The 27,967-nt window shown below is 41.6% G+C and overlaps 1 protein-coding gene across 2 annotated transcripts; it reads right to left on the minus strand.

Annotated features, from left to right (window-relative positions):
- KIAA0895 (KIAA0895 ortholog) lies at positions 1-27,284 on the minus strand. Of its 2 annotated transcripts, none has more exons than XM_038129189.1 (7): positions 27,041-27,284; positions 19,617-20,155; positions 11,752-11,895; positions 9,423-9,555; positions 7,915-8,220; positions 7,308-7,405; positions 1-3,351 (listed from the first exon to the last, which is right to left on the minus strand). In XM_038129189.1, exons 1-7 carry the CDS (start codon positions 27,063-27,065, stop codon positions 3,190-3,192), a joined length of 1,407 nt encoding a protein of 468 aa, XP_037985117.1. In that variant the 5' UTR covers positions 27,066-27,284; the 3' UTR covers positions 1-3,189. The 2 variants fall into 2 exon arrangements, with proteins under 2 accessions (XP_037985117.1, XP_037985116.1); XM_038129188.1 differs by having other exon boundaries at positions 3-3,351; positions 19,503-20,155.
- Positions 27,285-27,967: the final 683 nt, after the last annotated feature.

Here is a 27,967-nt window from a genome sequence, read left to right on the forward strand (position 1 = left end):
TTTCCTCATGAGCAGCCAGGCCTTCTGACTGAGCAGGGAGAGCCATACCCAGTGTAAGACTTCAATAGACCCTTCGTGACTCCACCCCAAGTGATGCTTTTGAAAAAGAGTCAGAAAGGCACCTCTTCCACACACAACATAGGATGTCCAAGTTGCTGGAGAGCTGAGGCCATTGGAGAGAGTAACCCTCTGACACAACACGATGTAACACTTCAGTACTCTCATCTCTGTCATTATTTTGTCTTTATTTGTAAAAGTTGTATAAAATGCCTTTCAAAATTGGTCTGGTGAAACGGGGAGGCTTTTCCAATGTCAGCCAGGTTTCTGTATAGGAATAACATAGCAAGACATAGATACACACCAAAGCAACCAAGCCAGACAGCCAGGAAAGGCTGCCAACACAGCACCGACACCATGAAACTGTGCAGTGACATGAGCTCACTGCTGTCCACACACTCCATCACAGAACTTCAGAATCACAACTCAGTAACCAGCCTCTTCACAGTGAAAAAAAAATTTCAGGAAAATTTACAAAAGCTACACTTCAAAATTTGAGACACTTTTACAAAGGAGGAATGACATGATGCCAAAAACAGAAGCTGACAGCTTCACCTATTGCTACATATTGATAGTGACCACTTCCAGACTCCAAAGTTTGCACCAGGCAAATCTATTTCTAGGATAATGAAGAATGGAAGTTTAATGGCACCTACTGCTTTGCAAAAAAGGTGATGCAGGTCTTCAAGTAAAGCAAAAAGGCCTGTAGTAGTGTCTAGGGCTACAGAGTGGTGAAAGAATCAGGCCTGCAGGCATGGCATTTTGTGGCAAAAATGTGACTAGCACAGCCTCCTGGTTTTGAGGACACATTATTCACGTGCACTTAGATTATAGGATGCTACTACTGTGGGAGGAGGAAAACCACTTTGCTTATGTAAAAGTCATGGGAGAAAGGCAGGGGTCTCTCCTGTCAGCATAAAATCAGTTCAGAATTGTTCCTTTCTTAAAGGATTGTCCCTTTTGCATACCCCAGGGTCAGCAAAGTGAGCCAGAATTTTCCACAGTGTAGCTCAAATGATCTCTGCCCAGTTTACTCCAAAGACAGCTTTTGACTGTAATCCTTGGCTTGACTTCAGTCATGTGTGACTTTCTTGCTGTTTCTGGCAAAGGAGCCAAAACCTGGAGCACACGTGCGGGACTGACTGCAAGTGACTCCTGTCAGGCTGCTGCAACAGCTCTGTGCCTGTTCTGCACAGCTCTAAAACAAAGCTGGGCAGGCCAAGTGACCAGTGATCAAACTAGACAGCCTGGAGGAGGAAAGGAGAGAAAACAGCTTACAGAGGCTGAATGGCTTTCAGCTCCTGAACAATAGTGACAACACAAAATTAAGGCTGCTGCAAGCAGTTCTCAGTCCCTGCCTTGAAAACAACTAAATTTAGTAAATTTATGCTTGATGAATGCATTTTCTTTTTTGCAGCAGTCATCCAGCCACTGCAAACAATCTGCAATAGTATCTGAAAGGCAGCTGCTTTTATGGGATTGTTCATAAACCTTCAGATCTCTTAGCCAACCATCACCTCACAGTTTTCCTATGGATCAGGAAATATGTTCTCAAGATTTTACTTGAGATGGTAATGTCTGGTAATGTCCTGGTACAATACAAGGTGAGAGAGTTATTGCATTTGTTACATTGAAGAACAGATAAGAGGGGAGGGACACTGTGGCTCGGGTCCATGCAAATGTGGCGTGGAGGAAACCTTGGCTCCATCTACTCACTTTATCCCATGCCAGGCCTGTTACCAGTGAGCAAGAGCAGCAGGATAAGAAAGGGCAGAAGCCCTGTCCAAGGCTGCCACTAGTTTCTGCCCAGCGTCTCTGACCACAGCTGCTTCCCAGGAGCTCAGAGGAGCCCTTGTAAAATTCTGTCTACTAAAACAAAACCCTCTTGTCAGAATACTTTGCCTCACCAATCCCATAATACTCCACAATCAGAAAATGTAGCTTATCTAGTAAGTCCTCCTGCATCATCTAAGTTATTCATCATGTGACTAGAGAAAGCTCTTTGCTGCAAGGAGCTTTCTTTCCTTGGTCCTGGATATAGCACCAGCAGTTAAAACAGAGGTAAAGTTGCTCCAGAGTGGTGCAGCACTTCTGTTGGAACACAGGATAGGGCACTTGAGAGTCATTTTCTTTCCCCCAGTCACATCTTGTTTCTGAAATGAGCTCTGCAAGCTCAGGCTTGCTGTAGTGTGGGGGTACTGCTCAAAAATGTGACCTGGTCCTCTGTAGGCTCAGGTGATCCAAAGAAGAAGTGAGTGTTGCCTGCAGTGCTGGATGGTGGCCCTGTGTTCCTGAATTTATTTAGAATCATAGGTCATGAAATCACAGTTTTGCTCGATCCTCCTTCCAAAACACTGCCATGCTGAATTTCCTAGACATGCTATGCTTGTCTTCAAAGGAGGGAGGCCCTTCCCAGAATTCAGCTTCCTGAAACATGTACTATACACATAAACATGTAGAACAGTGTAACTTTTTGAGGGAATGAAGGGGAAAGCTTTGCTACCCGCTTACAATCATTAAAACATCACTACCTACCTTTTCCTTCTTTTCTTAAACGCCAATCCTCTCACTAAACAAAAGCCCTGAAACATTTTGTAATGTTGCAGACTTCGATCCTGTGGCACAAAGACCTGCTTCTGTGCACTGTTTTTAAACTTTCTGTTTTCATTGCAGTGATGACTAAATGGGAAAGGTATGCAGACAGCAATGCAGCATAATTTACAGCAGTTCTATTGCTATGAACCGTGACAGCTATGACCAAAGATAAGGCAAACAAAAGTGAACTAAAGGGGAATTTCTCCTCTGTCTCCTTTCCTCCACCTCTAAACCTGGGAGGGAAAAGGCAATATATTACAAGAGACAGCACTGAGCACTATACCAAACATACAAAACAGAGTAGATGGTTGGACAGATCACTGCAGAGGAATTTCTAAGCCAAATTTTACAAAATGCACAATCCCTTTAAAAAATAATCAGTATACAATCACAATGCAAAAGGACGTAAAGGGGCTTTTTCTGAATTCCACGTATTTTGGCCACTCTTCCCTCCCATTCCTCATAAGTGCCTTTTTGCAAGCTCTGGGAAGTCCAGTTATACATCCTCACAAAGTAAGTGAATGGATGTCAATACTGTTAATTTATGAGATCCTGGAGCTCCTCATCAGTCAGCTCATTGACTTCCATGATCTTTTTCAAGTGTTCCATGTACCGGGCGTGGTCTTGCAAAAAGTGTGGCACCCTCATGTTCTCAATGACAGCCAATCCTTTCAGGCGATCCACGTCCTCATATGAGATCTGTAAGGAAGGACACAGGTCAATTTAGCAGTACAGTCCCATTTCCTCTCTGCTGCTGCTGCTATAAATGCCCTCCTGTAAATGAGAAAATATTACAGAGCAGGAGAATTTAAAACCTTGGAGAAGCATTTGAAAACATGAGCAACTGTGTGCTTCAGTAGAAGATGCAAAAGAAGTGTAAATTTAGCAAATGTCTTCATAATTCCTGATTCTGCTTTTGATTTAATCAGTGAACAGACTTGTAGGAATGTATGTGAATGAGAATCATCTACAGCAGCTGCAGGAATAGAGAGGGAAAGGATGGAACACATGTGAGTCCTGGAATGTCTTCTCAACAAGGCAGAAAGATTTACATGACAATGGAAAGAACACTGTGCAAAAGACTAAGGAGCTAGAAAGGGAGGGCAGCACAGGCTTGGCACAGGAAACAGTTGCAAATGCATGGTGCCAGCTGACCTGAACTCTGCTGCTTCATTTTCACTGGTAAATGTGTTTATGCAAAGCTAAATTAAAATGCACCCCTAGTAACTAACTACAGCATGAACAATACTGAAGCATCCCAATTTTAGGGTTTTTTGTTTCCTCATTCAATAGCAGAGTGCAGACTGGGTTTGCCTCATGGCATCAGAGCTTCTGGGTATTGGTGCTGAACCCTCATTTTGCATGTATTACAGGATCTGGTAGCTTTTTTCCCTAAGGAAAATGGATATTTCTATCTTCATAGTCTTATGATTCTAAAAGCTAGGACTTCTAATCACAGTAGCTCAAGATGCTGTGAATGACAGTCCAGAAAGGATGATTGCTTTGGCTGGGCACAAGCTGCCATGGATGCACAGAGCAGGACTCCTTGGGCAGCTGTCCAGTGTGATGAAATTTCTGAATTTCTGTGGCTGTCGCTTTGTCTCCAAGCTGTGTGTTCTGGGCACCCTGCAGACAGCAGCATATGTTCTGGCAAAGCCCACCAGCCTTGCTGTGCTTCACACAAGCTTTGTGCCAGGTGGCTTCAGTGGAGCCTGCTCCTTCCAACCTTTCTGCCCCATGTTCCCTAAGGAGCTGAGCCTTGTATGGTCTGGTTTCCCTGGAAGCAGCCTGCCCTCTTGGCAAGTGATGGTTTCTACTCAGCAGCGATTAAAGTGCACCTGAAGGATTCACCAGTGTGCGAGGGGCTTTCTGGAAAGACAGGACAGTGCAATCCAGATTGCTACACCTGATCCACAGAGACAGGTGCATATCTCAGCAATGATAAAGGGAACAAAGCCCACAAGGGGAAGCAATTTGCATCTGAGTACACAAGTGTGCTTTAGTTGCAAGGACAAGATGCGCCCAATTAAGAAAACAAACAGACATCCATGCCCAGGCTTATTCAAGTCACTAAGATATCACTGTTTGAAGACTGCGTGGCATTATACCTAATTAACTTACTTAGAAGTGGAAAAAGGGGAGCTCTACAAAACCATACCATCTCTCAGTCTGGAGACACAGCACCACATGCAATTAAATTCTACCTCTTTTCCTGCCTAAAGAAAGAAAAAGGATCCTTCTCCCCTCATATTTATGTTCAGAGGTTTCTGTTACTGCTGCAAACAAGAAACATGTATCTGTAATCTGAGATATGGTTTGAATGGGATGCATTTCCCCAGTCCTTGCAATTGTTAAAAAATTACCAAAGTTGACATCCTGAGAAGATCAAAAAACATAATCCCATCCTATGGTGGAAACCGGTTGTTTTCCTTACCACATTTTATTAGTCATTGCACTAGATAAAAAAGACTGAGGCTAAAACTGGCTTACTTATGGTCTTCATAATGTGCTCATGTGTTTCTTGGGAGACACAACAGTAGGTGATATTTTGCTGCTTTTACCTTTTCAAACTCTGGTAGTTATGCTATACTCAAGTTCACCCAGTATCTGCATTCTATTTCTATTTGGCACTATTTGCATGCAATTACCACTTGAATTTTTTGCTGTGCTTCCTGTATTTGATTCTTTCCTGTGAAGTGTTAAAACAGCTCCTTTTAAGAAGCACCTTTTCTCAGGTTTCAAGTGTTTTCCTTAGTCACTTCTAGGTATGTTGAACAGTTTGCATGTATCCACACCACACTCTTCTACACCGTAAGTAATGTCAGAAGCAACAGGAAGGCAGGACCTGGAAAATGTGCCAGCCAAGTTTAATACTCCCTTTGGAACAACCTGATCCTCCCATTCCACCCTAAAAAAATCAAGTAAATCCGCCATTTAAAGTGGTGATAAATCACTAGGCTAGATCCCAGTGCAAGTTTTATGCTTCTCTCTTTCATAAGAAGATGTATTGGAGTGGACCCAGTGAAGGGTCACTAAGATGATTAAGGCACTGGAGCATCCCTCCTGTGAGGAAAGGCTGAGAGAACTGGAACTGTTTAGTCTGGAGAAAAGCAAGCTCACAAGAATCATCATTGTGTATAAACATGGGAATGGGGCTCTTCTCACCAGCACACACTGGCAGGGCAAGGGGCAGTGGGCACCAGTTAAAATGTGCAAAATTCTGTCTGAACAAAAACCACTTTTGTACAATGAGGGTGGAAAAACACTGGCACAAGCCTCCCAGAGGGGTTGTGGAGTCACCATCAGTGCAGATATTCAAAGCCCTACTGGACATGGTCCAGGGCAAACTGCTCTAGCTGACACCGCTTAAGCATGGAAGTTGGACTAGATGATGTTGAGAGAGCTCTGCAGACCTCAACTAATATGTGATGCTGAGAACAGACATTGCCCTGGTACACAAATTTGCAGTTTGACTGCAGATGTCTGAAGCTAAACCATTCAGAATATATTTTAAGATCCCTTGATTTTGGAAGTTGTAAAATCAAGCACTTATAAATGATCATACTGCTAGAAACAAATTGCTTGTAGACCCTTAATGTGGGTGCCATGCAATATGGATCATAAAGGAAGCTGTAATTTTATGAGGAATGACTTAGTGTGTTTTTCAAGTGGCCTGACAACCTGTAGACTCCCTGAAAAGAGACAGGCATAAAGCAGTAAAGGAACTGTGTGTTCAGTGGTCTAGCAGGCAGAAGCTGTGTGGAGTTAAGCAGGCTTAAAGCACAAGGAAATTTCAGAGAGAAACTTGCAGACTTATTTGACAGTGTGATTTTATTTTCAAAGCTTCCTAACTTGGTTCAGTTACCTAAATAGCTCTTTCTTATCAATAAGGATGATGCTGACAGTAAAGGGAAAACTCAAATGTAGACCGAAACGCTCTACCATAATATGCCCCTTCTCTTTATTACCCATTGATTGCTAAGGAGGCAGAAATGTTGCTCTTCCAGCTCTAAATTCAAGCTCAAGTCAATTTGACTCCCTGTTTATGTGAGTATGAAACCTGCCTAATGAAAGCTTAGCAACCCAAGGATTTGGTTCAGGAACTGTGACAAAATTTCTGCACTTTTTAGGATGAGCTGAGAACAAACAAGCCACGATAGTTAGAGTGGACCTAAAATTCATTCACATTCTGTCAATATAGAAATACCATTATTCTGGGGGGAAAAACCCTCATTTTTTAAAAACAGCTGCCATCAGTGAGAGAACTTTGAAATGAAATACTCTTTGTGGTGGAAGGGGGCTGCATTAATGCCAAATGGTTCCTTTTGTTATCTGCTAGGACCACTGCCTTATTTAGTACCTGTGTTGTTTGGCCAAGGCAGTCTGTTGTACTGCAAGTCAGGTAGTATCTCATAAAGGAAGGAAAGTCTAAAAAATATGACCATAAAATCTTAATCTGATAAGTGAAGAATGAGGTCAAGCTGGTAGAAATTTTTAGGACCTCAAAATACTTGCAACTTGCACAGTGTAATTGAAGGTGCTGTACAGAGCAGAGAATTCTAGATGAAAGTAAAAGCACCATGACTCATAGTTCATTACAGGCAGGCATGCTGAAATGATAAAACTGTACCCTTGGGAATAATGAGCTCAATCACCTTTCCAAGGGCTGTCAGAAGATGGAAATCAATGGACTCCCTGTATCTCAGGATTCGGAGGATGCCATCCAAGTACACCTGGTCCTTATTGAAACAGCCTGAAAGGAATGGAGATACATTGCACTCTATCAGTGTTTGGTCAAGGCATGTTCTCAGAAGCCATTATGAGCAGAACAATTTTATTTTTAAAAACCAGATATTTATATCCCTGACTTTGAACACCTTTCCAAAAACTAGCTAGAAGGCAAAACCCACCAGCCAGAAAAAGAAATCAAACATAGAAGGTAGGGCCTGTGAATAGCCACAGGCAACATTACATCTGTAGAAAGCAGGTCAAACTGTGAGTATGAATTTTTTCAAAGTTTTGCATTTATGTTCCACTTCCACCAAAAAAAATCCTTTACTGATTCAGCTTGAAGGTTTCACCCATGAGCATTTTCAGCCTTGTTTTCCATAGCAGAATTCCTGAGACCCCATTTCAGAAAGTGTGGAGTCTGATTTCTCCCTTTTGCAAAGGTTTTACTGTGTGACATGATTAAGGAGCTCTGTGAATGTTCTGAAAACCCCCCTGAAGTACAAAACAAGAGAAGACAAACAGGGAACTCACCTGGTTGTGAGGTGTCAGTCCACCCTCTCTTGGCCCGTACGCAGTAATCCCACCTAGTGTTGGGGTCCTTGACAAATTTCCCCACATCCTGGAAAAGCTGACTGAAGGACATTTGGCTGGCCTGGTACACCGTGTAGTAGAGCAGGGCAGCTCTCCAAAGAAAAGGGTCTTTGCGGAACAGGACGCTGTGAATGCTCGCTAGCCCCTCTTCTGTAGGGTTGATTGGCTTCAATCCGTGTTTTCTACGGCCATTACGGTTGCACCAAGGCTGGCTGTTGTTGTTGAAACCCCGAAAGTAATGAGTTCCTGAAAAAAACATAAAAATAAAAGGAATCTGGCACTTAGAACAGTGGCATCCAGTGATTAACAAAAAGTTATAAAACATATAAGGAGATACCCATTTCAGAACTCTGAGCTGATGGGACTGGGCACTGAGAAAAGCAATGACTTTAGCTTTGTCTACAACAGACAATTTTGTCAGAGATGTATATACCACACAACTATTCACCTGCTGACTGCAAGTGAAATTAATGAAAATGCTTAAGGAATGCAACTATTAGGAGGACTTGACTCTCTAAATCTGTGAAAAGGAATTTTCGGAAGTCTTACAAGCTGAATCGTATCTAGCATAGGCTAGGCATTGCAGGGAACAGCAGGAAGGAAAATCAAAGTAAAAGGGCAGAAATGTTGCCTCCTGAAGGTGATCAAACAGCACTACTGCAGCCTTGGAAGATGTTATGTCCCCTAAAATGTGAGTAACAGTGGTTCTAGGCAATTGCAAGGCTTATTCTTCAGTTGCTCTTTAGTCACTAGTCAAGTTTATCACTATTTTATGTACTCAGTTGAAACAGATGCACTGAAAAATTTGTAGACATTTTCCACGGGGCTGGGCCAATCCTGTGGAATGCAAAATCACAGCAATTTTACACCAGTTTAGGGATCACTGGGTAAATTCTTCATACCTAAAGCATGCCTACATTAGCAAGCAGTGCAGCGTGACAGAAGCAGGTTTGTGAAGTGACACGGCTGGCGCAGAGGTTGAATGGTCACACTATTTTTATTTCCCCCTTTTTTATAAACTCCAGAGTAGTTAAAAAATAATTGCTCTCATGAGCAAAATGCCCCTGAGCAGTGACAGCAGAGAAGGTATGCCCTGGAGCAGAGCCTCTGGGCTAGCATCATCTGAAAGCATCACTCTGTCTGCTCCAAGATCCCTTTGGCAAGGGAACCTCAGTGCTGTAAATGGGACTGGCTGGTAGGCTTACTTCAAAAGCTTGCTCTGGATCTGACCTAAAATGCTAATGTCCATGAACCCTAGGAATTCTTTTACAGCATGCTGCAGTAACAAATAGGTTTCTCCTTCCCTTTAGCACATCTCCAGCACAGGTTCTTTGGATAGGTATGCTCCCTCTTTCTGTACCTGTCCAGTGCCTGGCCCACCACTGTGCCATAAGTAAGAATGCATGCAAGTACTCCCCTTTGCTGCAGAAGGGATGTGATGCTCATACCAATTTCGTGTCTCAGCATCCCCTCCAGCCAGTGCTCTCGCGCGGTGGAGACATTGATGGTGAGAGTGGGGCGGCCGTTCACCACGGTCATGGAGGCTCGGGACAGCAGGTCCTCCGTGAGATGGACCACAATCTGAAGAGGAGAGAGTTCAGGCAGAACTGAAAGAGCTCTCTTCTCGCTCCTGATCCTGCTTTTTCCTCTGGCTCTTCCATTATTTCATTTCTCTTTGGTCCCTTGCCCTCCGCAACTCTGTCTCCTGATCAGCAATCACCCGAGAGAGCCTTCTGAATGAGTTTATCCTGCTCACCTGTGCCACTGACAGAAGCTCAGACTTTATGGGGTGAGTGAGGGTGAACATAGACCAACGTGAGACTGAAAATTTAGTATGACTGACTAGACTCAGAGGGCAGGGAGGAATTGCATGCACAACAAATTAGAGAAAATACCAGATTTGAACTATGTTGAATTTGAACACTTTGAACTGTGTTGAATTATCTTAGAAAATACTACGTTACCTTGAAAAATACTAGATAAGAACACGTAAATTGACTAGGTATCTATATTAGATATAGCTGTCTGAATGCATTTCAGACAGCAATTTTGAAGTCACTTGAATGAGAGGGGGAAGTATTGTATATATTTTCCCCTGTTACATGCTGCAGACTTGAAATATTGAAATACTGGCATTGTTTTGTTCTACACAGCAGAATAGCTCTTGCTTTCCTGTTCTCTCTTGGAAAACTGGCAATCAAAACAAAAACTGGCAGAGAAGGAAACTAATGCACATTGATATATTGTATTATTTGACTTTAAAACACCTTTTTAAGCAAGTGACTGAGAGGGAAAAGTGAAACTCTTTGTTGAAGACTAAGCAACCTTCTCTCTTCATGTAAAGCCTAATGAAACAGTACCACTCAGAAGAGTACAAGGGAGACTATTTTAAAGAAAGATTACTTTTTTAGTATCCAAAAAAAAGGACTCGGGGATCAAAGGTTATCACTGTTCCTGTATCACTGTACAACTGTTCTGTGTACTCAAAACTCACCCTCAGCTTCAAGTTCAACAGCAAACCATCAGTCCCATAAAACTTGCATTTAAGAAGCAGTAAAAAAAGGTAAATCCCAAAGCATTTAGATTTAAAGGACAGGTGCCACTTAGCTTTATTAACACCTCTTCAGCTGGAGAGAGTATTTTCATATTTTAGACTATCCTAAGCATGATGTATTAACCCTCTTTTCACAGAAAAGTGAAGCATTTCTGTGGTGTTGCATTTTACCTAAATGGGATGCCCTTAAAATGAACTGCATCACATTTCATTAAGAGGGACATGGGCTGCTGAATGAAGATGTAAGATCCAGCTGCCATGAAGTCAAACCAAGCCAAAAATGAAGAGTGAGATAAAAGCACAGGGAAAGACAAAACATACAAATTTTTTCTGCTTGCTCTAAACTGTTATTAATCCCACCCTTAGAAACACATGTAAATTACTGTCAAATCATATTCTCACAAAAATGTGTGATGAGTTTAGCAGTTTCTCCTAATAATATTATGTTTACCAATTAAACCTAATTTCTGGGAAATTAATTTTTGCCTCATGATTCCAGACTCCTCTTGCTCACTGCCAGTGATCTCATCCAAGTCTTTGACTCTGTCATCTGTTGATTTCATTTGGATTAATCCCTTTTTTATACATTCAGTTTCATCTGACTTTTCCAAGCAATTTCATGTAACTTCATCAAACTGGTCTTCTAAAATTCTGAATGTAGAAAAAAAGGTTTTTTTCAGAGGGCTCTAAAAATTAGATGGTTAAAGCCAGGAAAAAACAGCACTCAAACCGACTCAACAAGTTCTTTGAGACATTTTTATTCACTTATGTCACTTTCATTTGTGTTGCTTCTTATAAATCACTCTCTTGGGTTGCTGCTTATTTTTCTTGGCCTTTTCTTAACTCTTTCCTTTGGTGTAAATAATTTGATACAGGAGAACAGATGGCAGAACTGATGAATAAATGGAAATGTGCCGGTCTCCAAGTAGCTGAAAAAAGGAGGGAAGGAAGGGTGTCGTTCTTGGGTACTCCCAAAAGAAGAGAATTTCAGAACAAGCATATATGAGCCAGGAAACAGGCTCAGAGAGATGACTGAAGCGTTCACAATGAATGTGTGTCGTTTCCATTGTTCAGACATCAGACTGGGCCTAGCTATGAGAAAAGTATGATGTAAGGAATATTCTTGTACTTATGGAGGAAAGACCTCCCAGATGGTCTCTTGAGTCCATCCAATGTCTAAGGTCTACACAAGTGTTTCTTTCCTGATCCAGTGCAGGGCTTACCTCCCCAAGACAGCCTTCTTTCACCATGTACTTCCTGACGTGATTCCAGATACGACTTTTGGTCAGCAAGCTGCCTCCAGTGGCCTGTTCAAATTTTTCATAGCTTCCATATTTCTGCAACGTCCGCTTCATAATGTTAATGGACTATGAAATGAAAAAACATAGCAAATATCAGTGCAGTAAGATCCCCATGTCAGACTGACACTTGTATTCTTTCTCTCCTTCTCAATCTCTCTTTTTTTCTTAGTTTAAAATCCTCCTTTTCTTAACTCACTGGCAGTCACTAACAGGCTGTACTCGTTTAATACATGCTGACATGCTCTGCAATGAATTTATGCCATCTTATGATGTACATTAATGCCAAAGTACTCAAAAAAGATTCTGATCAACTCATCTTAGACCCACATACATCAGCATGATGATTAGATGATTATCAGCCTAGTGAAATAATACCCATTTTGTCTTTAATTTTGGCAATGTTGTACAACTGCCTTGTAAAACAGATGTAACAGGTCTCCAGGACATTTGCAGTTTGACAGCATGTTTCTTTTTATGTTTTTTCCAAAGAATTTGAAAAAGATCAACTATTACTGTCATCTGCTTCACTTCTTGGCATGTTCTAATTTAGGAACACTGGTTAAGCAGATGTGTAACTATAATTTTAACAATAATACCTCCACCAAAAATGTCACCTTGCAATAAAATCACCTGTACCAGGGGTGTCTGTGTGAGAAAGAAGGAGAGAGAGTGGGTACTTTTATTTACAGGACTTTCATTTAAAGTTCTCATTTAAACCACAGTACTTCTTTAAAACGCCCCAGAAAGAAGGCCTGTTTTATGAGACAAATAGAGTAATATCAACAATTCTCCTATGAACTGCTGCTAGAAGTCCCTTGAGCAAAGCTCAGCACAATACCCATAACCATGATCTGAACTATGCATATTGAAAATTTTATTGATGGGGTGTGAAATGCTCATCCCCAGTTATCTGCTTTCAGCACGCCATTACACACACTTAAACGAAAATGTGGCATGGAATAACTTCTTTCCCAGCCAACAGTCCAGCTACAGGGAATAGCTTTTTGTCATAGACTTGATAACAGAAGCTCCTGGCACTACCTTAAAAAATTAATGCTCTTGCTAAGAAAATACCACTAACAATAAAAGGTGAAAATCTTGCAGACTGAATCTCTTTTTACATTATACACTTATATCCCTTCATGAACACGTTTGTCTCCAGCTATGTAATTCTGACATTGGCAGATTGATTTTCCACAAAAACTGGATTAATTTATTTTCTCTCACAGCTACCAACAATCCTTCTCTAATATTGTTAAGGTTGAAACTAACCAACCTTGAGCAATTGCTACTGAAACCCATAAATGACAGCTAGACATATCCTTAAAGTCCAACAGCTCTTTGATGAAGGAAATGTCACTTACCTGAATGCCAAAGAAATACTGCACCTAATGTTCAGTATTCCTTTGTCTTGTATACTTTTCCAAATCATTTTTTTCCTTTTTTAAAATTACCTATGAATTTTAACTTCTAAAAACAATATCTGTTTTATAAATTTTTTAGTGTCTGTGCATTCTGAGCCCTGTCTTACAAAAAATGCTTAGTTAAAAAAATGACTTAAATATTCCCACCCTTTTCCCAGGAAGTTAATTCTCAGCCAGCAGCCTGAACAATTCATGATAACAGTTCTTCAGTCTCCTTTGCCAGGATCCTTAAGATATTTATGTCACCTACTAGTTGTTTGGTATATTGGCTTTCTATGAACAATTAATTAACTTTATTTGTTCACTCTGGAAGAAGTCATCTGTCAATCAATCTTCCAGCATGAAATTTGTCTCCACAACTTCTTGATATTAAATTTTAATTAAATCTATAAGAGTAAACACTAAGTACCCACTTAAATTCTAGGATGCCTAAATTCATTTGAAATGAAATCTCAGAGGACTCTCCAACCTCAGCTGGAGTGTAGGCATTTTCTAAAACCACCTCATCACAATGAACAGTGAGAAAAGGAGCACTGAACACATCAAACCTCCTGCCTGGCTGTCTGTAACAACAAACTCCCTGGAGATGAGACCTCCAGGCTACAGAAGGTAGCCTGATTTTGGGAGTCAGAAGATCCAAGTTCTAGCTCTTCCTGCCTGCCTGCCTGCAGGCACCTTCCTGGGCTGTTGAGGACTTTCCTAAATGCTGTGGGAGGACACTTGAATCAACAACACAATACAAACAGCAGGTTTTCAGACACAGGTCCTTCTCAAGAAACACAGACCCACTCCAACCTGTCCTACCTCAACCTGACAGAGTTCACAGCTTCAAGGGGAAACTTTTTTATGTGCCACACCAGGTAACCCACATCCTGGCATTCCATCTACATCCAGATAGGTGTTGCAAGTTTGAGCTCTTGCATACTGAGAAAGTTGTTAAGCTCAAGCTTCCTCATTGCTGAACAGGTACTCAGAAATTACTGAGAAGGGTGCTCACCCTTATCACCTTCTCACTTGACTCTGTTTCAAGTAAAACAGAAAAAAAGTCCTGAAAATTCTTTCCAAGTGGGCAGGCATGGCTCTGGAAGCACTGAAACAACAGGGAGAGCCATCACACACAGACACATTGCACACAAATCCTTAGGGAGTGGCAGATGGCCCTGGCACTGGGATGAGTCCCATCCCCAGTGATGTTCCTGGTTTGGACATTTCTTGCCACAACCACTCCTGTTGGGGGTGGTTCCAGAAGGGAAAATGTTTGGGAAATGTTTGGTTTCCAGGCACTGACTACAACACCAAGCCCTTAATTTGAGGTTCTGCACCTGCCTTCAAGGTGAGATGACTCAGTCAGCTGTTGCAACAACTTGCTGGGAAGGGGGAAAATCCAGACCAGCATGCCAGCTGCTGCCTAGTGCAGCATCCAACTGTGAGCTTATTTTCCAGCCTCCAGGCCAGCAGAACACTGGTACTGCTGCAGTTCCTAAGGCCAAACTGTAAACTCTTCAGCAACAAGTGAAAAATGGAAGAAAAGAAGAACTATGTGGCTGTACCGGGTTACTGGTTAGGAGTAATAATTCCTGTTCTTTTCAATATTACCTAAAATGTCTGCTTATCCCTCTGATCACTACCAAAGAGTGCCAAAAGAAGGAGCAATCATAAGACAAGCCCCTTGCACAGCAAACTCTACTGATGCTCAAGAAAGCAATGACACAGAAGCACAAACAAGAGCAAGGCAAGGCTGTTTAATTGACTGGATTAGGTTATGGTGGTGTTGGCTTTTTAAAACCAATTATTTACAGCCAAGTAGGTCTCTGAATCTCAAGTCACCCACGTCCAGCAACTCAGCTCAGCGGCTGAGAGTTGTTGGAGAAATATGTACTGATAAGACTTCTTATGAGTTGTGTGAGGCCAGCCAAGTCAGAGAAGGGTCACAGTGATCTAGGAGTCTAGGGGGGTCTCAGGGGTCTAGGAGCCCCCTACTTGAGTCAGCTCAACCAACACTCAGAAGCAGCTCTGCTACAAAGTGGTTGCAGTCTCTGCTGAGATCCGTAAGACAGACAAGGTAGACACACACCACTGCTCTTCTTCCAGCATAACTTATCAGCTAGGGGGGAAAAAGCTTCCAAGGTGCATCATTAGGTAACACCTAGCACCAGGCTGAGCTGGTTAGTCTAATCAACAGCCATAAAATGGTGGCTGTTTGGGTCAAGAGGAATGGAGGGAGGAAGTATACATTTCTAGTCCACTCAGACTGTAGTATTTGGGGTTTTATTTAGTGTTTATAGGGGCTTTTTTTCTGCATGCTTGCTCTTAGTGATATAACGGCTACATTTAAGTAATTTGGAGCTGGTAGAAATATTTTTAATTAAAAACTTTTAAATTACTTTGCAAAGAATTTGAAGTTAATACTCACAGGGTTTTTGTATGAGACTGTGCTCTGAAGTAATAGATATCTTCCTACTGTGGTATCACCAGAAGTGATCTATTAGTCCCTTTTAGGGGAAGAGAGATGTTTGTGTCAGACCCTGAGAACCTGTGCCACTTGGATGGCCTGGCATGCTTTGTGTTATGTATTAGCACACCTTATCTATAAATCCTAGCTAGCAAGGGAATTTGTTACTAGTGCAGAATGAAGTGTTTTACAATTAAGTGCTCTATACAGATAGTGTCATGTCCTTGAACCTTCCACATGCCTAAGCTGTGACATCACTTGGACATAGCAAAAGATTACTCAGTGTTGAATGCCATGTTGTTTAGCCTTCCAGCTCCACCTAATTTTTTTTCCCCAACATCTGATAAATTTGCTAATTGTAGGCTACTTTTATTATTGCCTTAAAAGGTGTCACACAAACACTTGCAATGTGGTGTAACTGGTTTATTTATGAATTCAAAACTGCTATACTCTTATGAGTACGAGGGAAGAGGATGTGTAACTCTTTCATGCGAGGATCACTCATTTGAAAAAATGGTTGGGGGTTTTTTGTTGTTCTTTTTTTAATGTATATGGAAATAGAATTCTTGTTGCCTTGTACAATTCAAAGAAACAGGGTACCTGAAATTGCAACTTGCTGATTTTAGTTCAGCAAATTGCAACTGTTAAGTTCATCTGCTCTGCAAACTCTGGTAACAACTATTTCTAAGCAAATATTGCCACCGCTAGCATCTGCACAAAAATAACAAACACTTTGAGTGCTAAGAAACTTCACAATGAGGGATAAGTAGTTTGAGCCAGAAAACTTTCAGAGCACAGAGCTGCTGCAGTGACCTTGAAACACAGTGGTAAGAAAATGAACTTCTGTAATATCAGATATGTTAATCCTTGTGAAGAGTGCAAATCTGCATGCTATTTTCTATTCTCCTGTTTACTTCCCTGAAGACAATATATTGTGTGACTCATGAAAAAACCTTATTATGAAGAAGATATCATAACCTAGATATGAAGAGAAAAACAAACAGAACACAGTATGAGAAGGAAGACACTAAAATTAGCATTTTTCAAATGTATTAATAACTCAAAAATGTTTTCTCTGTGTCTGTGAAAAGTCAATCAATAGAAGTGTTGGGCTGTGCCCAAGGTTTAAGAGCTCTGATTTAAGCAGAGGCATGGGGTAAAGTGGGTGGTCACAAGCCTGTGTGTTCCCCACTGCAGCATTGCTGGGTTAATGGTTTGCAAACCTTCAGTGCTCTTTGCCTTTAAAAAAGTAAATAAATGGAGCAGAGTGTGATTTGTCTTCCAGACATATTTCAGTAATGCTATATTAACCAATTTCATAGACATGCACAAATGCAGAAAGAGCAATAAGAAAACACAATCTGTTTTAATGTCCTAGCAGGCTATGCACAGCTGTGGGTAAAAAGACTTTTGATATGACTGAATAATTCTCTAAAATTCTGAACTGTCAGGTTTTGAGCTCATTTCATTAAAGTATCCTACAAGCCTCCTATGAACATGGTGGGTTCAGTCAGTAAGAGCTGGGTTTACAGCTTTTTACTCATAAAAGAGCAAGCAAGTGTAAGTTGCCATGACCACCTTTTGTAGAAAAAAACAGGAATAACTGTTCACAGTTACCAAGGCTTTCTAAAATAAGTGGAGCAATAAACAGAAGCCAAATATGCTTCCAAAAAAAAACCCCAACAAAACTGAACTGAACCTCCTTGTAGCAAAAAGGATCACTACACACAGTTGCATTTTTACTGCAGACCCAGCTCTTGATACTGTATTTTTTTGCAAATGAAGTCATCCTTTCTGAACTTGCTGTAAGATACCTACGTGTTTCTTCTGACAAGTAAAATCTGCATGGGAAAAAAAAAATAGCAATGCGGAAAAGCAAGTGCTCCTACAATACTTCCTGATTAAAATTTTTGATTAATGCTGCTTTTTCTGGATAGTAAATTTGCATGAAATTAAATTCAAATTTGCGTGGAGATGAAAATTTCTAAAGCTAGTTGTAGATAAAAGAGAGAGAGTGACACCTGCTGGGCTTGGAGCTGTGTTAAAGCTGCTGGTTTGAGCATTTTTAAGTGCAAGGTGTTTTTGTTTGGTATTTTTAGGAGCTGAACTTTGAATACATGCTTTTCTACTGACTCAAACTAAGTCTTGTGAAACAGTTTACATATTCCTTGTTAATTGTCAGAAATACACTTCCTTGAAAATTAAATCCTTTACTGCCTTTTATAAAGTTGTTACAGGGCCTTTATTTTCCCATACTTTTTATGGACAGGGAAAAAGGTAGAGTTACAAATCAGAAAAATATTGAGGAATCATTTGTTATTAAAATATTCAGTATTTACACTTATGGGTTTTTGTTAAAAGAAGGGTAAACCAAAGACAGGTTTGCTCCAGAAAATCATCATGCATACATAAAAGGACTTTGAAAGCTCTGGTAGCCCGTGCTAAAAGGGATAATTTGTATTAAATTCGGTTTCTCAAATCAGTAGTTGTTGATTTGCTGTCATCTACGTTGCTAATATTACTAAAAAAATCAAAGGAAAACCTATAAAAAAGCTCCAGTCAAGGAGCAGTTTTATTTGGTGTCATTACAATTTAGTTAGTTGTTTGGAAGTACAGAAGAAGATTTTAAGAATAGAACAGCTGTTCCCTTTTCTCATAAAGAAAATAAATTTTTAATGAAAACCCAGAAACGGAGTTGTTAAAATATACAGATATTTCCAATGTGAAAATGGAGACTATCAATACAATGATGTAATGGGTAACAACCCTTTTGAACATTCTTGGATTTAGAAAAAGAAAAAAAAAAAAAATCAGTCTGTTCACAAGTCAGGGATCAGTTCTTACGTTAATTGAAAGGAGACTAGGGATTGTATCTTTACCACCAGGAATTTTATTAAGTGAAATATTCATGTCACAAAGAAGTGAAACTCATGGAACGGCAGGATGTCTTCCCCAATTAAGTATCACTTGAATACGTAAAAGTGTCTGTTTAGAAAAGCTTGTCCGACCTAAATAAGATCTAAACCATTTAAAAACAAAAAGAAAATCTTGCAAACCATTTAAAAATAGCAAAAGTAGGAAGAATACTGCTTCTGCTACTGCTACTTATCTGTAGATAAGCACTGGGTTTTGTCACTTGGGTCAAAGTTGAAAGCAGGGCTTTTTTTGTTTAGGTTTTTTGTAACTCAGGTAGGAAGCCAAGGCAGTTACACAGAATGGGAATGTCTGTAGCTGTTACCAGTGTGGTTGCAAGTTATGAAAAACCAATATTTTCTTCTTAAAATTTACCTCTCTCTGGAATGGAATTTGGCTGCTGCATGACTGAGTCTAATGTATATCCAAATACCCTTTCAAAGTTGATTAAAACAAAGAACATCAACATATGCTTATCCAATAACTATGAACACAAATAATTGCTATCTCCTCCCAATCCCTGTGTCACCAAGAGGATTGGCAAGATTTCTATGCTGCCTTATTCCTCTGCCTGTATTTTTCCTCTACTGGATCCTGCTTTATTGCCTACAAAACTTTCTTGCTTTAAATTACGTTTCATGTAAACCCATTTAGAAGGAGCTGCGCCTTTATCCCCTTAAATCCTGTAAATTTTAGAAGGGTTTCATTTTTTTTTTATTAAAAAGATTTTATTTCAGTTCTACTAGTGCATTCTCACCTTTGATGCATTTTTCAAACAGCAGGGAAGAATAAGGAGAAATTACTTGCTGCAAACAAAGCCAAATACCACGTAGGCGTAGCAAGAAATAATCACTGGAAATGGAGGGGAATAAACGCAACTCTACCTGCTTAAGGAATCTGTCAGACGCATGGCTGTGCTTAGCCAACACATTTGGCAGAGCAGGGTTTTCATACTCAAACTGAGGATTGTACGTGAAATCTGAGTTGAAAAACTTAACCTTCTCTTTCTCCACGTTGGACGGCTTGATGGCAGTCAGCAAGCAGAGCTTCTGGCCGGCGGCGTCGCCTTCCTGCCCACGGCTCCTCGAGGACGGGCACTGCTTTGGCTTGGCGAGACTGGAATGCTTTTTAGCCCTGCTCCGGGGCCGGGGCGGCGGGGCCGGGGCGCTGCCCGGAGCGGCGGCGGGGCCAGCGCCGAGCAGCGGCGGCTGCCGGGGCCCGCAGCGCCGCCCGCCCGGCGCGGACAGCGGCGCCTTCCCCCGCCGGTGCTCGCTGCCCCGCGGGCTGGAGGAGCGCTTGGCGGCGGCTTTCCTGTGTTTCTTGTGGTGGGAGGACGACTGCTTCTGAGCGTGGTGTTTTTTCTCCTCCTTGCTCTGCAGAAGGACGTTGTAGCTACTGGTTCCTGTTGTGAAAATGTCCTTAAGGATCCCAGAATGCGGATGCTGGAGGCTGTTTTCATTATTAATGTTCAGCTTATATACTTCCAGACTCAGGACTGATTTCCTAGAAAGCTCCGTCTTAGGCCAGTGAAGTTTTTCTGAATTTAGGGGGGAAAAAAAGGAAAATAATGAGGACAAACTTCATTTTCACAAAGTGATACTAATCTTAAGAACTCAAAACTGCAACATAAAGGAAACGCAAATGTCTTAACTGCAGTCACATCGCATTAATCTTGACTTCTGGGCATAGGGAGGACTGAGTGTGTATATTACTTTTGAACAATTAGACTGGGACTTGTCAGGTCCAGCTAAACAAGTATTTTATGCCTGCATGTCCATGCACAACTACACTACTAGCAGGTAAGAACTTAGTTGCTAAAAAAAGGATTCTGCAGGACTTCAACAACATTTACTGCAACGTTAACAAATGTATAGTTTTGAGCTGATTGATCTTTATCATGCAAGGAAGGCTTTCTGTAAGGATAAAGACTAACTTAAAAGATAGGAAACTGCATAGGAGCATGTGAGCAGTGTTTACAGTGAAGTCCCACAGGGATCTGTGCTGCGATACAAGCAGTCTGGTGTGATCTCATCTGCAAAATCTGATTCACAGAATTTACTCTCAGAAAAGGGTGAGAACATTGGAAAAGCCAGCCACTGTAAACAATTTTCAACAGTATATGGGTAGTAATATATGTTTAAAAGACTTCAGTTTCATGTGTTAATACAGTTTCAGTCTTAATACAGACAATAAGCTATATTTGGAGAGACAAGAGAGATCAACTAGTTACACTTCTGAATAGCCTTAAGACAACAGTGTGTATTTCATCTAATCAAAGTTGTTCTAGAACAACAGCTGGCTTAAAAAAAACACTCGAAAAGAAACATTATTAAGTCAAACTAAGTGCAAGAAGCAAATAAAGTTTCTTTAATTAGAGTGAACCATCCTTTCTTGCTCTGACCCTTGGCATAGCCTTTAGGGAAGACTGGTCCCCGGTGCAGAGCAGCTGCACGGAAAAGTCATTGAGGATTAAAACTGAATTTAACATTTGTGCTGGCTTGTTAGAGTGAAGTGACCTCGCTTCACTGGTTCTAAGCATTCCCTCCCCTTGACAACCAGTTCCTCCTAGAACATTAGGTGAGCTGAAACTACATGTTCAAATAAATTGTGCCACAGATAAATGTTTCCTACTTCTGTACCTAAAATAAAATGATTTACCAACAGGAGATATGGCTGTGGCGTGATTAAAGCCTGCAAAAGGGATTTGAGCTTCATCCCAGTTATATGTAGCTGAACTGTAATTACTTTACATACAGTAATTATACTCTGAATGTAACAGCAGCAAGAGATCATTAAATGCCTCCAAGGCAAAAAAAATCAACAGTGGCTTAATTTTGGATTTATTTTCACAGTAAATGTCAGTTTTGCTCCCAACATAAGCACCATGACAACGTATTTCATGCTGTTGGACCTCTGTCAGTTCCACATCAACCTGTGTTCCTCAATTGTCCTGAACATCCTGTCCTAAAAACCAAAAAGACCAGAGGTACTATTTGCATGAACATGTGATGAATGATCTGCAGCCAGGGTGTTTTCTCCACTGGAAAGAAGAGAGGTTAGAAGAGCAGCATTAGATTATTCCCCTTCACTAAAGCATGTGTATCCCTATGCAAACTCAGTTTTCTTCCATCATAAGTCTGTGAATCCTCTTTCTATGCTTGGCACAGGAGCGTGCTCCTTGGCATTCCTGTTCAAATTCTGTCAGATCATTCTCATCACATTTGTGACAACCTGCCTACATGGCTTATCCTGCTCTCCCATGAAATGTTATGGTGAGAAACTACAGTTCCCCATCACAAGGAGAACAACATCAAACTAAATATATAAGAGAGATGTGGTTTTTTGGACAACAGAATGGGATGACCACCCTCATATTTCTGGTCTTTGAGACTGACTTCTGACCTGTATCAACTACTACTGTATGAGAACCCTTACTTTTAAGAAGGGTAAGTGAAAACTAAGGTTTCCAGAATGTCTGAACACATATCAAATTTCTGAGCACATGACTTTGCTTAGGTAGACAAAACTGGAGTTGGAAATTACACAGCTACTTCTTAAAATATAGACAAATAACATGATACTAGAGGCATTAATGCTTCACCTTCTCTACTAAGCAGCTTTTAAAAGCCACAAAGAATACAGAAGCCTTAAACTGCTGCTATAACGGAACAATTAGAAGTAGTATCACACAAGTATCTAAGAAGTGATAAATAGAAAAGAAAAAAAACCAGACATTTAATTCAAGGGAACAACTCAAAATGACCTTAAACCACCCATTCCCTCCCTCCCCCAGTGCTTGTGTCAATCTAATACCAAAAACTCATGACAGCAAGCTGTTAGAGCTAAGAGGTACAGCTGGCCAGTAATAAATGCTTTTATATGTAGGCAATTACTGAATGCTATAAGTCAGAATTCTCCTGGAAGTGTCACAAATGGTGGCTGAGTGCTGAACATGCACTGGCAGGTTTCACATGCACATGGCTGATATCAAAAATAGTTCTTCCCAATCTGTAGTTACTTTATAAGCGCAACCTCGTAGCAAAGTGATTTTTCAGCTGCCAAACTAAGTGTGGCTGTCCTTAATTTTCTTCTGACTAAAGGATACTGTTCCATGCCTATTTGTGCTGGAAACCTAGAATCAACAGGTAATTTAGTACATTTGAAATATTATAATGGATAACAAAGTAGTTTTCACAGAAGTCATTTAACTGCTATTCTAAAATTTTGTATCGGTCTCCTGAACATCATTACCAAATAAAGGAGAAAATAAATTTAAGACTATGTCAAAATCATGTTGCAAAGCACCAAGTTTAAAATTCTTTCTCTAGTACATTTGTTTAAACTATAACATATTTTAAACTCACATCTGTAAATCAGACAGCATCAACCAAATTAAGAATATACTGTCTTCTAGGAAACTTGTCTTACCACATCCACGAGTTTCCAATGATTACCAATGCCTGATGATTGAAAAAGAGGTGTAGTATTCTGAATATAAAACAAATTCATTGCACAGCCTGCCTCCTGAAAACCTGCTTCAGGATTTCAAAAAGTACTGAGATACTGTGCTACTATAAAGTAGCCAGTTGGAATGGATTATCAACCCAGATTAATTGCATGGATTGCTTAGCAGTGATTCCCAGCTTTTAAATTCTGGATACCATTGGACAGATTACTTCTAAAAGATATGAAAAAGGCAAATGGAAAACCACCATGCTATGGTGTAACGCTATCCTGCATACCCGAATACAGATATCATGCTACAGATCCCACAGGTTTTATCTTTTGTATCTCATCCACATGTGCTACATGTGTTCTGAGAAGTACAAATCTGAATTTCCTGACTTGACTTATTTCTGTTTTTGCGGTAGAAAACTGTCAAAGAACATATGCCCAGGGCTCATTACCTTTGAGAACTTCCCTCCTGTGATTTATGTACCAGGATTCTTTTCATTGTTTTCACTTCCAAACACTCAACAGTCACAAAGCCACAAGCCCTTCAGCAATCAAAAAAACCCCAAAACCCACAACAAAACTAATACGGTCTCTTCCTAAAAGATTCCCTCCATCATGTTTACTTCCATTTATTTCTATCTTGTTCCTTTCTGCAACAACACTAACAAAAACATGGTCTTAGAGGCACAGGTGAAATATTACATGCAACAATCCGCCACATTTGGAGCGTGAGGTGATGGCAAGGTATAAGCAAGAAGGGGACAGAAGGGCTGCCTGTCCCCGTTTTGTCATAATTAGGGTACCAAAGAACAGAAAACCCTCCTGTTAATGGCAACTTGGTCTGTCTTGGGCCAGAGTAGAGCTCTACCACTCTTGGGCGCGATGGTGTTCAGCATCTGCTGACCCATAAGCTGGGCTAGCAGGGCAGCCAGCCAAAGGCAACCACCCCTGTGAGTCTAAAGAATCTCACAAGAGAGCAGGTTGTGCCCTAGCCAAAATCCCATCATTGTCAAGACATCAGCTGGACCTGGCAGTACTGGACTTAGTCCATCCTGCAGACACAAGTGTACTAAGTGTCACAGAACAACTCAAAGTACCACAGGCTTGATTTTGCAGAAAGAGGAGTTTTATCTGTAACTTCCATTTATACACGGGTAGCCATTCCAGTGTCACAGCAGTACTGGAAAAGGGATGGAGTCCATGAGTGCTAACAGAGAATATGTGGGAACCACAAATTTAATGACGATTCTGCACTAACAAAACACTTCCCATGTATAAATGACTGCACCTCAGTCATTAGCCTGGAACCTTGTACCACTGCAGACACTGTCTAATCTTGTCAGAGGTTATTTGTTAGAAAAAAATGTTACATTTTATGTTATATTTAGGAGCCAGGTCATATTATTGGTTTTTTGTCCTTTAGAAACTGATGGATTGAGCTAATAAGTCAATAATATGCGTGGTAAAATCCCAATGTAAGCATTTTTCTAGACTTTGGAGTGTGTTATATAAATAATACCTTCCTCTAGACTACAGGGCAGCTACTATCCAAGCAGCTTCTTAAATACCTGTTCCATAGGTGGAATGAGGTTAATGACAGGTATTTGTGGGCACGGATATCTCTGTCTGGCCAGCCTTGCTCTAAAATAGCAGAGAGCTCCTGCAGTTTTCAAGCAGCTGCCACTCAGGTTATATATGCACAGTGAACAAATCCTGTCCAAACTGCACGTGTGACTAAGGTGCTTAGCAAACATGTTCGTGGAGCACTTCCTCCTATCCTGGGGATGTAATGGTCTGAGCCACTACTTTTGTTTTTAAGATTACCATTACTATGTTAGAATATGGCTGAGTTTCTTTTTGCTCAAAATCAGAAATCCTTTCAAGGCTGACTTGAATTTTCAAATTTATAGGAATGCAAACAATGTATGCGATCTGTCTACAAGCAATAGTTAAGTTTGAAACTGTGAGATGAGAAGGAACTACACAGATGTGACAAGTAAGATCCTTCCTTTGTCACACTGTGCAAAGGTACAATTACATTACAAAGAAATGTTTATCTCCAATATTCAGAAAATTTAAATAGATTCACAAGCCCCTGTAGTTTATGGGCTCCAGACTGTATGGTTTGTCTGTGCAGAGGGCTATAGAAAGAATATTCTGAAAAAAAGCAGGCAACATAAAGTGTTGTATATGAACCTGTAATGTTCCACTGCCTCTCAAAAACTACAGGCTTGTATTTGTGGCATAACCGAATCTGACCACAATCCTATATTCTGTTTCCTTGCCACTGGAAACCCCTTTAAAGTTTAAAAACACTCTGGTTTTGAACAGAAGCTGTCAGGCAACTTGAACTAGAACACACTGGAAGCTCTGTCAATGAATGAATATGGTTTAACAGAAGAATTAGGCAATGAGTTTCTGTAAAAACACTGACATTGAGTTACTTTCTATTTTCACAAGCATCTTAGTTATTAATTAGAACCTGTATGATACTGGGAACTTTTACATTTAATCTAAGACTCTTTTTTCCCCCCCAAAAAATATCCACCTATTTACTTTTCTCCTGTAAAGGTGTTATCTGTCATCCAGCTTTTAATTCTGAGCTTCAAAACCAAGGACAGGTTTCAGCTATCAGCCAACTTGTATATCTGATTCATTAGCTGCCAGTGTTCATAAATAACTCTGCATTTTTAGGGATGATTGGCAGTTTGGATTTTCTTCTTTAAAATGACAATGCTATTTGAGAAGTACTCTTTCTACCCAAAAAAAAAAAAAAAAAAAGAAAAGAAAAGAAAAAGGAAAGGTATGGACTGACTTCCAAGCAGTTTCCTGCACGTTTACGTCTATACTGAAATACAGTATTATGTAACTGACTCCAAATTCGGGCCCTTCAAATTAAATTACATGGGCACAGTAATAATCAATGAAAGTGAAGACTTGGCTCTAATGAAATCAAGCAACAAACTCCTACTGATGTAATAAACTCAGGATACAATCACAGAACACTGATTTACAGGCAGACCTGCACAGGATGAAACTCTCATCCAAGCAGGTCTCTGGCTTCTACTGCAACACAGGTGCAGTCAGGAATATTTGACGGAGAGATATGGACTCAAAATAACTATTTTTCACAAAATCTCATCCTTTAAGATTGCAGTGGCTATTGCTCATCTCCAGCATTGCTCTGATCAATCCCATTAACTTTATTTCTGTTCCCATTATCAGAAGTAACACTCTAGTCATATCCATGCACAGATGGAACAGCATATCAATTATGCAGAGAAAGAGTAGCTTTCTCTAGTAGTAAGAGATCTTAGTTATGATTGCAAGGGTATTGAATGAGGGCACACTAAGACACCTCCAGCAGATTTCTTGTAGATAGATTTCCCCGTGGCAAAGTAACATTGGCTTGAGCCAGCTGAAGTAATGACACAAGAAAGGATGTCAAATTTTAACAAGGAAGACATCTGTTTTCAAGCAGCAACTGTATTGTACACAGCACAAGAAGACAGTTTTGTGTAGCACCAAGTACCAGTCTATATTATCGTTAGCTGGTCATAATAGAGGTCTGTATACACACATACTATAGGGTTTTGTTAACTCCTCTGAGAACACAGCAAGGGGTAGAGCCAAAACGAGTAAGACACCAGATATAATCAGCAGTAGTTTTACTGGCATTCTTCCTTGCATGGTCTGTCCCTCGCTCCAGCGGAGCGGGTGTCACCTCCGCACTCCCCCGTGTCGCGGGGCAGGGCCCGCAGGTGACACGCTCCCTCCCCATTCACCGGAGGGCTCCTGCTCCTGGAGCCAGGCAGGTGTGGAGCCCTTCCCCCGTCCCCAGGGGACACCCCACCGACACCCGCGGCGCCGCCCGGGCGATGCTCCCTCGCTCGGCGGGAAGCGCTGGCGGCCCGCCGGCTGCCCCGGGCGCGGCGGGAACCGCGCCGCCCCCTCTCCCGCTCCTCACCGGTGACACAGATGGACTCCAGCATGGTGCTCCGCCGGGCAGCGCCGCCGCTCTGCCCCGCCGGCTGCCCCCCGCGCGGCGGGCTCCCGGCTGCTGGGCGGGGTCCCCCGAGGGGAGGCGGCGGGGAGGCAGCGCCCGGCGCCGCGGGATGCGCCCGCCTCGCCGCCTCGGCGGATCCGGGGAGCGCGGCTGGCCCCGGGCCGGCAGGCGGGAGCCGCGCCGGCAGAGCCCCCGCCCGCCCGCCTCTGCAGACTACAAGTCCCGGCGGGCTCCGCGGGGCCCGAGCGCTGGAGGGGGCGGGGCGCGGGCGCGCAGCACCCTGGGATCTGTAGTGCAGCTGTCGGTGTCCCGGGGTGCCACCCCGCCGACGCCACCCGGGAACATCAGGCCGCTGTATCCCACCGGCACTGCTGGTCCCAGGTGTCAGCAGCATAGGCCAGGCTTTAGTGTCATCCTTTGCAGGAATTTAGCGAGCATCACTCACGCACAGACCAGCGTTGCAGTCCTCTGAGAATCACCAGCTACCACCATCCCTGCAATTGGCAACAGTCGGTGTGATTGGTAATTATCTGCTGGATCTGTGGCAGGCAGAGGAAGGACTGCATGGGACAAGGGTGCTTAGCAGAATACGTGCCACCCTGGGAGATGGTTCTCGTGCCAGGGAATGTCTCATGTAATGAGAATGGAGGAATTGCATCAGGGCAACGGTTTAGGGCCGTAACTGATGGTTATCATACACCGATAAGTAGTAAATAGAATTTAAAGTAGAAGACAGACTTTATATTACACCCTCCTGTCACCTTACTTGTTGTGCAATCTGTTGCTTTGCTTGTGAAACCTTTCACTCCTTGAAATACAATCTGTGCGTTTTAAAAATGAACATCTAATAGGAACAAGTTATTTTATCTTAGCAATCGTGGTTGTGTA

Source organism: Motacilla alba, chromosome 2 (genome assembly GCF_015832195.1).
Source record: "Motacilla alba alba isolate MOTALB_02 chromosome 2, Motacilla_alba_V1.0_pri, whole genome shotgun sequence".
In the NCBI taxonomy this organism is placed as follows: Eukaryota; Metazoa; Chordata; class Aves; order Passeriformes; family Motacillidae; genus Motacilla; species Motacilla alba.

Coding starts and splice junctions, on each gene's coding strand:
- KIAA0895 (XM_038129188.1), bottom strand. CDS start 27,065: ATGCTGGAGTCCATCTGTGTCACCG. Junction 20,156..27,040: donor GGAGTCCATCTGTGTCACCG/GTGAGGAGCGGG, acceptor CCCTAAATTCAG/AAAAACTTCACTGGCCTAAG. Junction 8,221..9,422: donor GATGCTGAGACACGAAATTG/GTATGAGCATCA, acceptor TGTTTTTTTCAG/GAACTCATTACTTTCGGGGT.